Source organism: Phyllobates terribilis, unplaced genomic scaffold (genome assembly GCF_046119375.1).
Source record: "Phyllobates terribilis strain yellow unplaced genomic scaffold, ASM4611937v1 Scaffold_1__5_contigs__length_1240528914, whole genome shotgun sequence".
In the NCBI taxonomy this organism is placed as follows: domain Eukaryota; kingdom Metazoa; phylum Chordata; class Amphibia; order Anura; family Dendrobatidae; genus Phyllobates; species Phyllobates terribilis.
The window spans coordinates 584975063-584992378 of NW_027362761.1; the positions used below are offsets into that span (position 1 = coordinate 584975063).

At 44.8% G+C, this 17316-nt stretch overlaps 1 protein-coding gene across 4 annotated transcripts in view; it reads right to left on the minus strand.

Annotated features, from left to right (window-relative positions):
• Window positions 1-17316, minus strand: part of CPLANE1 (ciliogenesis and planar polarity effector complex subunit 1) — a 99378-nt gene that overhangs the window by 64467 nt on the left and 17595 nt on the right. For all 4 annotated transcript variants that reach the window (XM_073681768.1, XM_073681748.1, XM_073681757.1 and 1 more), the window contains exons 2-5: window positions 5311-5434; window positions 4069-4185; window positions 3526-3761; window positions 1902-2008 (exon numbers count right to left, since the gene is read on the minus strand). In XM_073681768.1, the coding sequence (XP_073537869.1) occupies window positions 1902-2008; window positions 3526-3761; window positions 4069-4185; window positions 5311-5434 (584 nt within the window). The remainder of the gene's footprint in view (window positions 1-1901; window positions 2009-3525; window positions 3762-4068; window positions 4186-5310; window positions 5435-17316) is intronic.

Genomic DNA, 17316 nt, shown 5'->3' on the forward strand with positions numbered 1-17316 from the left:
TGGTGAGCGTGCATACAGGCCATGGAGGTTGGGTGGTGAGCGTGCATACAGGCCATGGAGGTTGGGTGGTGAGCGTGCATACAGGCCATGGAGGTTGGGTGGTGAGCGTGCATACAGGCCATGGAGGTTGGGTGGTGAGCGTGCATACAGGCCATGGAGGTTGGGTGGTGAGCGTGCATACAGGCCATGGAGGTTGGGTGGTGAGCGTGCATACAGGCCATGGAGGTTGGGTGGTGAGCGTGCATACAGGCCATGGAGGTTGGGTGGTGAGCGTGCATACAGGCCATGGAGGTTGTGTGGTGAGCGTGCATACAGGCCATGGAGGTTGGGTGGTGAGCGTGCATACAGGCCATGGAGGTTGGGTGGTGAGCGTGCATACAGGCCATGGAGGTTGGGTGGTGAGGGTGCATACAGGCCATGGAGGTTGGGTGGTGAGGATGCATACAGGCCATGGAGGATGGGTGGTGAGGGTGCATACAGGCCATGGAGGTTGGGTGGTGAGCGTGCATACAGGCCATGGAGGTTGGGTGGTGAGCGTGCATACAGGCCATGGAGGTTGGGTGGTGAGCGTGCATACAGGCCATGGAGGTTGGGTGGTGAGCGTGCATACAGGCCATGGAGGTTGGGTGGTGAGCGTGCATACAGGCCATGGAGGTTAGGTGGTGAGCGTGCATACAGACCATGGAGGTTGGGTGGTGAGGGTGCATACAGGCCATGGAGGTTGGGTGGTGAGCGTGCATACAGGCCATGGAGGTTGGGTGGTGAGCGTGCATACAGGCCATGGAGGTTGGGTGGTGAGCGTGCATACAGGCCATGGAGGTTGGGTGGTGAGCGTGCATACAGGCCATGGAGGTTGGGTGGTGAGCGTGCATACAGGCCATGGAGGTTGGGTGGTGAGCGTGCATACAGGCCATGGAGGTTGGGTGGTGAGGGTGCATACAGGCCATGGAGGTTGGGTGGTGAGCGTGCATACAGGCCATGGAGGTTGGGTGGTGAGGGTGCATACAGGCCATGGAGGTTGCGTTGTCAGCGTCCATACAGGCCATGGAGGTTGCGTGGTGAGCGTCCATACAGGCCATGGAGGTTGCGTGGTGAGCGAGCACACAGGCCATGGAGGTTGCGTGGTGAGCGAGCATACAGGCCATGGAGGTTGGTGCAATACTTATTGTTTTCTGTGAAACAATTGTACCTGCTGATTCCAGCTCTTTCTGTAGATCTCCACAGGTCGTCCTTGGCTTTTTGACAGCTCTTCTGATAATTCTTTTCACTCCTATGTCTGATTTCTAGCACCTGTTCGTGGCCGGTTTATGGTGAATGATGTTCTTTCCACTTGAGGATTATGGCCCCAACATTGCTCACTGGATCCTTCAGTAGTTTAGGAATTCTTCTGTAACCAATGCCATCAGTATGTTTAGCAGCAATAAGGTTGTGAAGGTCTTGAGACGGCTCACTGGTATTATCCATCATGAGATGTTTCTTGTGTGGCACCTTGATAATAAGACACCTTTTCATAGTCCATCAGTTGAACCAGCTGATATTATTTGTCACTAAGTGGCCGGATTGCTTTCTAATTACTGATAGATTTCAGACGGTGTCAGGAATTTCCAGGGTTTTTTGCACCTCTCTTTCTTCATGTGTTCAATACTTTTTCCCTGTGGCATTTCTCATTGTTACATATAACTTAATTAATGGACATCTATGGTGATTTCTATGCCTGTGTGAATTGGACGGGTTGTTACCGACATCTGGTGAGAATTTCATGTCAATAAAAGCTTTAGAAATATATTTGCTTAGGAAAAAAAAAAAAAAAAAACACTTGTGAGAGTTATAAAACAGTAAAAGAAAACAAAAATGTTTTATCTATTTATTTTTTATAAAGTTTGGTGTCCCAAAGCATTTACCTGAGCTGTTTCTGATCTTTCTCGCACCATTGTAGAGCCAGGAAAGTCATCACCAGCCGCGATCCTGAATAGAAGACGAATGTGCACAGACAGCAATCACCCAACACCTACGGAAGAGAAGAAAGCGTCTCACCGACACTGCTCAGCGGGCAGGGCAGAGGGGAGGACGGGGGCCAAGATGGCTACAGCCCCATAAAAAGCTGGACTGTCTGAACGCCGGGTGAAAAGTCTGTTACAGCAGTAGTAAAACTATGCACTTTGGATTTTTCACATATTGTTCTTATTTTCTTTGAATTCTGTGGTCAGTTAGGGTTGTCTGGACACAAAAATACAGATGAGCTATCCATAGGACAGGCCATCAATATCAGATCAGTAGGGGCTCCGACACCGATCAGCTGATAACAGACGGCAAGCAATGAAAGGAGCTGTGGAATAGGATCTGCTCTGCAGCGCTCGGCAGCGGCCGCTACACAACAGAGCTGTGCTGTGCAGGTCCATTCAATGATACATCCAGTTGGTGCCAGAGCTACAAGCAGGTGACCAGTGAGGGGCGCTAAATCCACAAGGGAAGGACATTAATATCTTGTGACTGGTCAACCCCTTTGACCGTAATTGCAGAATGGGAGAAAGTCAGTGGGAAAAGAAATGAAACTTTCTACAACTTTCCAATTCACTTTATCTTTCTATTCTTACTCATTTTCAACGTCTACTTGCTGTCAGTGAATGAGAACACTCCTGTACAGTCACCCTGTACACTGACGAGAGGTGGATACAATGTATCCAGTGCAGACAATGAGATAAACATTCAGGACTGATACATTGTAACAAACCAGCAGAGATCTGTGCAGCTGCTGCTGATGTGTTTCACTCACAGAGCATTGTCTACACTGGATACATTGTAACAATCCAGCAGAGATCTGTGCAGCTGCTGCTGATGTGTTTCACTCACAGAGCATTGTCTACACTGGATACATTGTAACAATCCAGCAGAGATCTGTGCAGCAGCTTCTGATGTGTTTAGCTCACAGAGCATTGTCTACACTGGATACATTGTAACAATCCAGCAGAGATCTGTGCAGCTGCTGCTGATGTGTTTGGCTCACAGAGCATTGTATACACTGGATACATTGTAATAATCCAGCAGAGATCTGTGCAGCTGCTGCTGATGTGTTTAGCTCACAGAGCATTGTCTGCACTGGATACATTGTAACAATCCAGCAGAGATCTGTGCAGCTGCTGCTGATGTGTTTCGCTCACAGAGCATTGTCTGCACTGGATACATTGTAACAATCCAGCAGAGATCTGTACAGCTGCTGCTGATGTGTTTCGCTCACAGAGCATTGTCTGCACTGGATACATTGTAACAATCCAGCAGAGATCTGTGCAGCTGCTGCTGATGTGTTTCGCTCACAGAGCATTGTCTGCACTGGATACATTGTAACAAACCAGCAGAGATATGTGCAGCTGATGCTGAAGTGTTAAGAGCGCTGTCTACACTGGACAGAGAGCAGGACCAGCTGTCTACAGAATTACAAGTGTTTCCATCCACCCACAGCATGCAGAGATATTGAAAATGGTGAGAATATGAAATGAAACCATTGAAAGCTGCAGTTTCATGACTAACCTCGCTCTTAATAAAGATGGCGGTGACGGTCGCCTCTTTGTCCGTGACATCGGGGAAGGCGACGTTCTCGCTGCGCTCTATTTGGCTCCACCGGCTCGGCAGGACCCTTTTCTTCTGGGACAGAAGCTGAGATTTTTCCTCTGTGTTTTCCCACAGGTAGACGGAGCCGGTGTGACTTGCCAGGAGAACTCTGCCGCCGTCATCGCAGACGTAAAGGTGCAACTTCAGAGAGTTTCCTGACGTGATGAATAAGTAAGTCACGTCATCTCCTGAGCCCACGGACACGTCAGAGAACCCCCCCAAACAAGCAAGTCCTGAATGTGATCGAGGGGACACAGGAAGACCCTGCCCTTCATCAGCATTGCTCATAGAACAGAAGGGGTTAAACAACTGAGTTTTCTTCAATCCCGACCATTAGTGCTGGAGGCTGCCATCAATCACAGCCACCGATCACATGGGAAGGAAGGAAGCAGCGACTCACAGACGGAGAAGACCCCGAGAACTGGTGATTGTCCCACATCCCCCTGGTACCTCGGAGCTTACCCTGCGCTGATACGTCTGCTGAGACGACGTCATTAGCCGGAACGATCTGCAGACAGTCCGAGTCCTTGTTCCACAGGGACAGCTCCCCCGTCAGATGCAGCGCGGCCAGCCAGACCCCTGAGTGCAAAGCACGAGGAAGCGGGATTATAATCCGGACGTGACAAGAGATTACAGTCTATGAGGAAACGAGTGACCCATGGGGGAGCGAGGGCCGGGCTGCCGGCATATAATGGCCAAGGGGAACCAACGCATTTCCAGACGCAGGAGGCAGGCACAAGTCTCCAATGCTGCTGGGGGCTTCCAGGGTCGCTCCGGCGTTGCTTACTTCTGCACCGGCAATGTCTCCACGTGGCAGGTGATCATTAAAAAAGCAAACAAGCACAAGACCTGCGGATCTGCAGACATTTTGGGTAGTCTCTGCAGACGCCTCATCATTGGCGCCGCTCATCTCCCAATGTGGAAGGAAGCGGCGCTGGACAACCCCTTTAAGAGAAAGCTATCATCTGAGCCATTTTACTATATGCCACAATAAAGAGTCATGATTCCGGGGGTCCGGCCCTGCGGCGCCAGATCTGATATCTCCCAATTTACAGGGTTACCACTAAACATCTCCAAAACTCACACATGTGGCTGCACTGATCGTGTCCGGGGAGTAACAGACAATAGGGCAGACATGAGATCTGGAGGGGCTTGTGGTGACCCCCACTGGAGCACTGCTCCGTGTAGTGTGAACACGCACCGGACTCCTCAGAGGTCTCCGGCATACAGGACGGTGACGTCACCAGACAGGTTCCCCTTTATTATGTGTCAGTTGCTGTGTTGTCATGGAAACATTCCACAATTCAAATCAACAAATGTATCAATATTCAAATCTCTCCAACCAACTGCCGGTCAGGAAGGACGAGGACACTGATAGAGCTGGTGATGGGGCCTGACAGGTCACAGCTCTGGGGTCCGGCAGCAGACCACATGACTGGAGAAGCCAATCACATGTGACCAGTGCAGCACCGGAGGATCGATGGGGAATGAAACACAATGGTCATCTTATCATATTGTTACAGAAAATCCCGCACCGCCCCTTTAACTATATAACTCAAATGTCTGAATGGCAACAGGTAAAAGATAACGCAGAAGAGCATCCCTCTGCATCAGACAACACCTGTCCTACAGTGAGCACCTCTTGTCCCAAAATCTGGGGGGATTTATGGAGAACAGTCAGCGAATGCAGAGGAGACCACTGACCATTATCAGAGGTGGCAACGCTCACAACGTTCTTCTTCTTCAGTAACGTCTTCTTCACATTCCCAGAGCGAAGCTTAATCTCCCTGACCTGCCGATCATCCACCAGGAACACCGCCTCCTTCTCCTGGGAAAGGAAGAGGGCAGAATAGTGAGCGCAGCTCTGGAGTATAATACAGGATGTTACTCAGGATCAGTACAGGGTCAGTAATGTAATGTATGTACACAGTGACTGCACCAGCAGAATAGTGAGTGCAGCTCTGGGGTATAATACAGGATGTAACTCAGGATCAGTAATGTAATGTATGTACACAGTGACTGCACCAGCAGAATAGTGAGTGCAGCTCTGGAGTATAATACAGGATGTAACTCAGGATCAGTACAGGATCAGTAATCTAATGTATGTACACAGTGACTGTACCAGCAGAATAGTGAGTGCAGCTCTGGAGTATAATACAGGATGTAACTCAGGATCAGTAATGTAATGTATGTACACAGTGACTCCACCAGCAGAATAGTGAGTGCAGCTCCTGGAGTATAATACAGGATGTAACTCAGGATCAGTAATGTAATGTATGTGCACAGTGACTACACCAGCAGAATAGTGAGTGCAGCTCTGGGGTATAATACAGGATGTAACTCAGGATCAGTAATGTAATGTATGTACACGGTGACTGCACCAGCAGAATAGTGAGTGCAGCTCTGGAGTATAATACAGGATGTAACTCAGGATCAGTAATGTAATGTATGTACACAGTGACTCCACCAGCAGAATAGTGAGTGCAGCTCTGGAGTATAATACAGGATGTAACTCAGGATCAGTAATGTAATGTATGTGCACAGAGACTGCACCAGCAGAATAGTGAGCGCAGCTCGGGAGTATAATACAGGATGTAACTCAGGATCAGTAATGTAATGTATGTGCACAGTGACTGCACCAGGAGAATAGTGAGCGCAGCTCGGGAGTATAATACAGGATGTAACTCAGGATCAGTAATGTAATGTATGTGCACAGTGACTGCACCAGCAGAATAGTGAGCGCAGCTCGGGAGTATAATACAGGATGTAACTCAGGATCAGTAATGTAATGTATGTGCACAGTGACTGCACCAGGAGAATAGTGAGCGCAGCTCGGGAGTATAATACAGGATGTAACTCAGGATCAGTAATGTAATGTATGTGCACAGTGACTGCACCAGCAGAATAGTGAGTGCAGCTCTGGGGTATAATACAGGAGGTAACTCAGGATCAGTAATGTAATGTATGTACACAGTGACTGCACCAGCAGAATAGTGAGTGCAGCTCTGGAGGATAATACAGGATGTAACTCAGGATCAGTACAGGATCATTAATGTAATGTATATACACAGTGACTGCAGCAGCAGAATAGTGAGTGCAGCTCTGGAGTATAATACAGGATGTAACTCAGGATCAGTAATGTAATGTATGTGCACAATGACTGCACTAGCAGAATAGTGAGTGCAGCTCTGGGGTATAATACAGGAGGTAACTCAGGATCAGTAATGTAATGTATGTACACAGTGACTGCACCAGCAGAATAGTGAGTGCAGCTCTGGATTATAATACAGGAGGTAACTCAGGATCAGTAATGTAATGTATGTGCACAGTGACTGCACCAGCAGAATAGTGAGTGCAGCTCTGGAGTATAATACAGGAGGTAACTCAGGATCAGTAATGTAATGTATGTACACGGTGACTGCACCAGCAGAATAGTGAGTGCAGCTCTGGAGTATAATACAGGACGTAACTCAGGATCAGTAATGTAATGTATGTACACAGTGACTCCACCAGCAGAATAGTGAGTGCAGCTCTGGAGTATAATACAGGATGTAACTCAGGATCAGTACAGGATCAGTAATGTAATGTATGTACACAGTGACTGCACCAGCAGAATAGTGAGTGCCGCTCTGGAGTATAATACAGGATGTAACTCAGGATCAGTAATGTAATGTATGTACACACTGACTGAACCAGAAGAATAGTGAGCGCAGCTCTGGAGTATAATACAGGATGTAACTCAGGATCAGTAATGTAATGTATGTACACACTGACTGAACCAGAAGAATAGTGAGCTCAGCTCTGGAGTATAATACAGGATGTAACTCAGGATCAGTTATGTAATGTATGTACACAGTGACTTCACCAGCAGAATAGTGAGTGCAGCTCTGGAGTATAATACAGGATGTAACTCAGGATCAGTACAGGATCAGTAATGTATGTACACAGTGACTGCACCAGCAGAATAGTGAGTGCAGCTCTGGAGTATAATACAGGATTTAACTCAGGATCAGTACAGGATCAGTAATGTATGTACACAGTGACTGCACCAGCTGAATAGTGAGTGCAGCTCAGGAGTATAATACAGAATGTAACTCAGGATTAGTAATGTAATGTATGTACACAGTGACTGCACCAGCAGAATAGTGAGTGCAGCTCTGGAGTATAATACAGGAGGTAACTCAGGATCAGTACAGGATCAGTAATGTAATATATGTACACAGTGACTGCACCAGCAGAATAGTGAGTGCAGCTCTGGAGTATAATACAGGATGTAACTCAGGATCAGTACAGGATCAGTAATGTAATTTATGTACACAGTGACTGCACCAGCAGAATAGTGAGTGCAGCTCTGGAGTATAATAGAGGATGTAACTCAGGATCAGTAATGTAATGTATGTACACAGTGCCTGCACCAGCAGAATAGTGAGTGCAGCTCTGGAGTATAATACAGGAGGTAACTCAGGATCAGTAATGTAATGTATGTACACAGTGACTGCACCAGCAGAATAGTGAGTGCAGCTCAGGAGTATAATACAGAATGTAACTCAGGATCAGTACAGGATCAGTAATGTAATTTATGTACACAGTGACTACACCAGCAGAATAGTGAGTGCAGCTCTGGAGTATAATACAGGATGTTACTCAGGTTCAGTAATGCAATATATGCACACAGTGACTGCACCAGCAGAATAGTGAGTGCAGCTCTGGAGTATAATACAGGATGTAACTCAGGATCAGAACAGGATCAGTAATGTAATGTATGTACACAGTGACTGCACCAGCAGAATAGTGAGTGCAGCTCTGGAGTATAATACAGGATGTTACTCAGGATCAGTAATGTAATGTATGTACACAGTGACTGTACCAGCAGAATAGTGAGTGCAGCTCTGGAGTATAATACAGGATGTTACTCAGGATCAGTAATGTAATGTATGTACACAGTGCCTGCACCAGCAGAATAGTGAGTGCAGCTCTGGAGTATAATACAGGAGGTAACTCAGGATCAGTACAGGATCAGTAATGTAATGTATGTACACAGTGACTGCACCAGCTGAATAGTGAGTGCAGCTCTGGAGTATAATACAGGATGTAACTCAGGATCAGTAATGTAATGTATGTACACAGTGACTGCACCAGCAGAATATTGAGTGCAGCTCTGGAGTATAATACAGGATGTAACTCAGGATCAGTAATGTAATATATGTACACAGTGACTCCACCAGCAGAATAGTGAGTGCAGCTCTGGAGTATAATACAGGATGAAACTCAGGATCAGTAATGTAATGTATGTACACGGTGACTGCACCAGCAGAATAGTGAGTGCACCTCTGGAGTATAATACAGGATGTAACTCAGGATCAGTAATGTAATGTATGTGCACAGTGACTGCACCAGCAGAATAGTGAGCGCAGCTCGGGAGTATAATACAGGATGTAACTCAGGATCAGTAATGTAATGTATGTGCACAGTGACTGCACCAGGAGAATAGTGAGCGCAGCTCGGGAGTATAATACAGGATGTAACTCAGGATCAGTAATGTAATGTATGTGCACAGTGACTGCACCAGCAGAATAGTGAGTGCAGCTCTGGGGTATAATACAGGAGGTAACTCAGGATCAGTAATGTAATGTATGTACACAGTGACTGCACCAGCAGAATAGTGAGTGCAGCTCTGGAGGATAATACAGGATGTAACTCAGGATCAGTACAGGATCATTAATGTAATGTATGTACACAGTGACTGCAGCAGCAGAATAGTGAGTGCAGCTCTGGAGTATAATACAGGATGTAACTCAGGATCAGTAATGTAATGTATGTGCACAATGACTGCACTAGCAGAATAGTGAGTGCAGCTCTGGGGTATAATACAGGAGGTAACTCAGGATCAGTAATGTAATGTATGTACACAGTGACTGCACCAGCAGAATAGTGAGTGCAGCTCTGGATTATAATACAGGAGGTAACTCAGGATCAGTAATGTAATGTATGTGCACAGTCACTGCACCAGCAGAATAGTGAGTGCAGCTCTGGAGTATAATACAGGAGGTAACTCAGGATCAGTAATGTAATGTATGTACACGGTGACTGCACCAGCAGAATAGTGAGTGCAGCTCTGGAGTATAATACAGGATGTAACTCAGGATCAGTAATGTATGTACACGGTGACTGCACCAGCAGAATAGTGAGTGCAGCTCTGGAGTATAATACAGGACGTAACTCAGGATCAGTAATGTAATGTACGTACACAGTGACTCCACCAGCAGAATAGTGAGTGCAGCTCTGGAGTATAATACAGGATGTAACTCAGGATCAGTACAGGATCAGTAATGTAATGTATGTACACAGTGACTGCACCAGCAGAATAGTGAGTGCCGCTCTGGAGTATAATACAGGATGTAACTCAGGATCAGTAATGTAATGTATGTACACACTGACTGAACCAGAAGAATAGTGAGCGCAGCTCTGGAGTATAATACAGGATGTAACTCAGGATCAGTAATGTAATGTATGTACACAGTGACTGCACCAGCAGAATAGTGAGTGCCGCTCTGGAGTATAATACAGGATGTAACTCAGGATCAGTAATGTAATGTATGTACACACTGACTGAACCAGAAGAATAGTGAGCGCAGCTCTGGAGTATAATACAGGATGTAACTCAGGATCAGTAATGTAATGTATGTACACACTGACTGAACCAGAAGAATAGTGAGCTCAGCTCTGGAGTATAATACAGGATGTAACTCAGGATCAGTACAGGATCAGTTATGTAATGTATGTACACAGTGACTTCACCAGCAGAATAGTGAGTGCAGCTCTGGAGTATAATACAGGATGTAACTCAGGATCAGTACAGGATCAGTAATGTATGTACACAGTGACTGCACCAGCAGAATAGTGAGTGCAGCTCTGGAGTATAATACAGGATGTAACTCAGGATCAGGAATGTAATGTATATACACAGTGATTGCACCAGCAGAATAGTGAGCGCAGCTTTGGAGGATAATACAGGATGTAACTCAGGATCAGTACAGGATAAGTAATGTAATGTATGTACACAGTGACTGCACCAGCAGAATAGTGAGTGCAGCTCTGGAGTATAATACAGGATTTAACTCAGGATCAGTACAGGATCAGTAATGTAATGTATGTACACAGTGACTGCACCAGCTGAATAGTGAGTGCAGCTCAGGAGTATAATACAGAATGTAACTCAGGATTAGTAATGTAATGTATGTACACAGTGACTGCACCAGCAGAATAGTGAGTGCAGCTCTGGAGTATAATACAGGAGGTAACTCAGGATCAGTACAGGATCAGTAATGTAATTTATGTACACAGTGACTGCACCAGCAGAATAGTGAGTGCAGCTCTGGAGTATAATACAGGATGTAACTCAGGATCAGTACAGGATCAGTAATGTAATTTATGTACACAGTGACTGCACCAGCAGAATAGTGAGTGCAGCTCTGGAGTATAATACAGGATGTAACTCAGGATCAGTAATGTAATGTATGTACACAGTGCCTGCACCAGCAGAATAGTGAGTGCAGCTCTGGAGTATAATACAGGAGGTAACTCAGGATCAGTAATGTAATGTATGTACACAGTGACTGCACCAGCAGAATAGTGAGTGCAGCTCAGGAGTATAATACAGAATGTAACTCAGGATCAGTACATGATCAGTAATGTAATTTATGTACACAGTGACTACACCAGCAGAATAGTGAGTGCAGCTCTGGAGTATAATACAGGATGTAACTCAGGATCAGAACAGGATCAGTAATGTAATGTATGTACACAGTGACTGCACCAGCAGAATAGTGAGTGCAGCTCTGGAGTATAATACAGGATGTTACTCAGGATCAGTAATGTAATGTATGTACACAGTGACTGTACCAGCAGAATAGTGAGTGCAGCTCTGGAGTATAATACAGGATGTTACTCAGGATCAGTAATGTAATGTATGTACACAGTGCCTGCACCAGCAGAATAGTGAGTGCAGCTCTGGAGTATAATACAGGAGGTAACTCAGGATCAGTACAGGATCAGTAATGTAATGTATGTACACAGTGACTGCACCAGCTGAATAGTGAGTGCAGCTCTGGAGTATAATACAGGATGTAACTCAGGATCAGTAATGTAATGTATGTACACAGTGACTGCACCAGCAGAATATTGAGTGCAGCTCTGGAGTATAATACAGGATGTAACTCAGGATCAGTAATGTAATATATGTACACAGTGACTCCACCAGCAGAATAGTGAGTGCAGCTCTGGAGTATAATACAGGATGAAACTCAGGATCAGTAATGTAATGTATGTACACGGTGACTGCACCAGCAGAATAGTGAGTGCACCTCTGGAGTATAATACAGGATGTAACTCAGGATCAGTAATGTAATGTATGTGCACAGTGACTGCACCAGCAGAATAGTGAGCGCAGCTCGGGAGTATAATACAGGATGTAACTCAGGATCAGTAATGTAATGTATGTGCACAGTGACTGCACCAGGAGAATAGTGAGCGCAGCTCGGGAGTATAATACAGGATGTAACTCAGGATCAGTAATGTAATGTATGTGCACAGTGACTGCACCAGCAGAATAGTGAGTGCAGCTCTGGGGTATAATACAGGAGGTAACTGAGGATCAGTAATGTAATTTATGTACACAGTGACTGCACCAGCAGAATAGTGAGTGCAGCTCTGGAGGATAATACAGGATGTAACTCAGGATCAGTACAGGATCATTAATGTAATGTATGTACACAGTGACTGCAGCAGCAGAATAGTGAGTGCAGCTCTGGAGTATAATACAGGATGTAACTCAGGATCAGTAATGTAATATATGTACACAGTGACTCCACCAGCAGAATAGTGAGTGCAGCTCTGGAGTATAATACAGGATGAAACTCAGGATCAGTAATGTAATGTATGAACACAGTGACTGCACCAGCAGAATAGTGAGTGCAGCTCTGGAGTATAATACAGGATGTAACTCAGGATCAGTAATGTAATGTATGTACACACTGACTGAACCAGAAGAATAGTGAGCTCAGCTCTGGAGTATAATACAGGATGTAACTCAGGATCAGTACAGGATCAGTTATGTAATGTATGTACACAGTGACTTCACCAGCAGAATAGTGAGTGCAGCTCTGGAGTATAATACAGGATGTAACTCAGGATCAGTACAGGATCATTAATGTAATGTATGTACACAGTGACTGCAGCAGCAGAATAGTGAGTGCAGCTCTGGAGTATAATACAGGATGTAACTCAGGATCAGTAATGTAATGTATGTGCACAATGACTGCACTAGCAGAATAGTGAGTGCAGCTCTGGGGTATAATACAGGAGGTAACTCAGGATCAGTAATGTAATGTATGTACACAGTGACTGCACCAGCAGAATAGTGAGTGCAGCTCTGGATTATAATACAGGAGGTAACTCAGGATCAGTAATGTAATGTATGTACACGGTGACTGCACCAGCAGAATAGTGAGTGCAGCTCTGGAGTATAATACAGGACGTAACTCAGGATCAGTAATGTAATGTACGTACACAGTGACTCCACCAGCAGAATAGTGAGTGCAGCTCTGGAGTATAATACAGGATGTAACTCAGGATCAGTACAGGATCAGTAATGTAATGTATGTACACAGTGACTGCACCAGCAGAATAGTGAGTGCCGCTCTGGAGTATAATACAGGATGTAACTCAGGATCAGTAATGTAATGTATGTACACACTGACTGAACCAGAAGAATAGTGAGCGCAGCTCTGGAGTATAATACAGGATGTAACTCAGGATCAGTAATGTAATGTATGTACACACTGACTGAACCAGAAGAATAGTGAGCTCAGCTCTGGAGTATAATACAGGATGTAACTCAGGATCAGTACAGGATCAGTTATGTAATGTATGTACACAGTGACTTCACCAGCAGAATAGTGAGTGCAGCTCTGGAGTATAATACAGGATGTAACTCAGGATCAGTACAGGATCAGTAATGTATGTACACAGTGACTGCACCAGCAGAATAGTGAGTGCAGCTCTGGAGTATAATACAGGATGTAACTCAGGATCAGGAATGTAATGTATATACACAGTGATTGCACCAGCAGAATAGTGAGCGCAGCTTTGGAGGATAATACAGGATGTAACTCAGGATCAGTACAGGATAAGTAATGTAATGTATGTACACAGTGACTGCACCAGCAGAATAGTGAGTGCAGCTCTGGAGTATAATATAGGATTTAACTCAGGATCAGTACAGGATCAGTAATGTAATGTATGTACACAGTGACTGCACCAGCTGAATAGTGAGTGCAGCTCAGGAGTATAATACAGAATGTAACTCAGGATTAGTAATGTAATGTATGTACACAGTGACTGCACCAGCAGAATAGTGAGTGCAGCTCTGGAGTATAATACAGGAGGTAACTCAGGATCAGTACAGGATCAGTAATGTAATTTATGTACACAGTGACTGCACCAGCAGAATAGTGAGTGCAGCTCTGGAGTATAATACAGGATGTAACTCAGGATCAGTACAGGATCAGTAATGTAATTTATGTACACAGTGACTGCACCAGCAGAATAGTGAGTGCAGCTCTGGAGTATAATACAGGATGTAACTCAGGATCAGTAATGTAATGTATGTACACAGTGCCTGCACCAGCAGAATAGTGAGTGCAGCTCTGGAGTATAATACAGGAGGTAACTCAGGATCAGTAATGTAATGTATGTACACAGTGACTGCACCAGCAGAATAGTGAGTGCAGCTCAGGAGTATAATACAGAATGTAACTCAGGATCAGTACATGATCAGTAATGTAATTTATGTACACAGTGACTACACCAGCAGAATAGTGAGTGCAGCTCTGGAGTATAATACAGGATGTAACTCAGGATCAGAACAGGATCAGTAATGTAATGTATGTACACAGTGACTGCACCAGCAGAATAGTGAGTGCAGCTCTGGAGTATAATACAGGATGTTACTCAGGATCAGTAATGTAATGTATGTACACAGTGACTGTACCAGCAGAATAGTGAGTGCAGCTCTGGAGTATAATACAGGATGTTACTCAGGATCAGTAATGTAATGTATGTACACAGTGCCTGCACCAGCAGAATAGTGAGTGCAGCTCTGGAGTATAATACAGGAGGTAACTCAGGATCAGTACAGGATCAGTAATGTAATGTATGTACACAGTGACTGCACCAGCTGAATAGTGAGTGCAGCTCTGGAGTATAATACAGGATGTAACTCAGGATCAGTAATGTAATGTATGTACACAGTGACTGCACCAGCAGAATATTGAGTGCAGCTCTGGAGTATAATACAGGATGTAACTCAGGATCAGTAATGTAATATATGTACACAGTGACTCCACCAGCAGAATAGTGATTGCAGCTCTGGAGTATAATACAGGATGAAACTCAGGATCAGTAATGTAATGTATGTACACGGTGACTGCACCAGCAGAATAGTGAGTGCACCTCTGGAGTATAATACAGGATGTAACTCAGGATCAGTAATGTAATGTATGTGCACAGTGACTGCACCAGCAGAATAGTGAGCGCAGCTCGGAAGTATAATACAGGATGTAACTCAGGATCAGTAATGTAATGTATGTGCACAGTGACTGCACCAGGAGAATAGTGAGCGCAGCTCGGGAGTATAATACAGGATGTAACTCAGGATCAGTAATGTAATGTATGTGCACAGTGACTGCACCAGCAGAATAGTGAGTGCAGCTCTGGGGTATAATACAGGAGGTAACTCAGGATCAGTAATGTAATTTATGTACACAGTGACTGCACCAGCAGAATAGTGAGTGCAGCTCTGGAGGATAATACAGGATGTAACTCAGGATCAGTACAGGATCATTAATGTAATGTATGTACACAGTGACTGCAGCAGCAGAATAGTGAGTGCAGCTCTGGAGTATAATACAGGATGTAACTCAGGATCAGTAATGTAATATATGTACACAGTGACTCCACCAGCAGAATAGTGAGTGCAGCTCTGGAGTATAATACAGGATGAAACTCAGGATCAGTAATGTAATGTATGAACACAGTGACTGCACCAGCAGAATAGTGAGTGCAGCTCTGGAGTATAATACAGGATGTAACTCAGGATCAGTAATGTAATGTATGTACACACTGACTGAACCAGAAGAATAGTGAGCTCAGCTCTGGAGTATAATACAGGATGTAACTCAGGATCAGTACAGGATCAGTTATGTAATGTATGTACACAGTGACTTCACCAGCAGAATAGTGAGTGCAGCTCTGGAGTATAATACAGGATGTAACTCAGGATCAGTACAGGATCATTAATGTAATGTATGTACACAGTGACTGCAGCAGCAGAATAGTGAGTGCAGCTCTGGAGTATAATACAGGATGTAACTCAGGATCAGTAATGTAATGTATGTGCACAATGACTGCACTAGCAGAATAGTGAGTGCAGCTCTGGGGTATAATACAGGAGGTAACTCAGGATCAGTAATGTAATGTATGTACACAGTGACTGCACCAGCAGAATAGTGAGTGCAGCTCTGGATTATAATACAGGAGGTAACTCAGGATCAGTAATGTAATGTATGTGCACAGTGACTGCACCAGCAGAATAGTGAGTGCAGCTCTGGAGTATAATACAGGAGGTAACTCAGGATCAGTAATGTAATGTATGTACACGGTGACTGCACCAGCAGAATAGTGAGGGCAGCTCTGGAGTATAATACAGGACGTAACTCAGGATCAGTAATGTAATGTACGTACACAGTGACTCCACCAGCAGAATAGTGAGTGCAGCTCTGGAGTATAATACAGGATGTAACTCAGGATCAGTACAGGATCATTAATGTAATGTATGTACACAGTGACTGCAGCAGCAGAATAGTGAGTGCAGCTCTGGAGTATAATACAGGATGTAACTCAGGATCAGTAATGTAATGTATGTGCACAATGACTGCACTAGCAGAATAGTGAGTGCAGCTCTGGGGTATAATACAGGAGGTAACTCAGGATCAGTAATGTAATGTATGTACACAGTGACTGCACCAGCAGAATAGTGAGTGCAGCTCTGGATTATAATACAGGAGGTAACTCAGGATCAGTAATGTAATGTATGTGCACAGTGACTGCACCAGCAGAATAGTGAGTGCAGCTCTGGAGTATAATACAGGAGGTAACTCAGGATCAGTAATGTAATGTATGTACACGGTGACTGCACCAGCAGAATAGTGAGTGCAGCTCTGGAGTATAATACAGGACGTAACTCAGGATCAGTAATGTAATGTACGTACACAGTGACTCCACCAGCAGAATAGTGAGTGCAGCTCTGGAGTATAATACAGGATGTAACTCAGGATCAGTACAGGATCAGTAATGTAATGTATGTACACAGTGACTGCACCAGCAGAATAGTGAGTGCCGCTCTGGAGTATAATACAGGATGTAACTCAGGATCAGTAATGTAATGTATGTACACACTGACTGAACCAGAAGAATAGTGAGCGCAGCTCTGGAGTATAATACAGGATGTAACTCAGGATCAGTAATGTAATGTATGTACACACTGACTGAACCAGAAGAATAGTGAGCTCAGCTCTGGAGTATAATACAGGATGTAACTCAGGATCAGTACAGGATCAGTTATGTAATGTATGTACACAGTGACTTCACCAG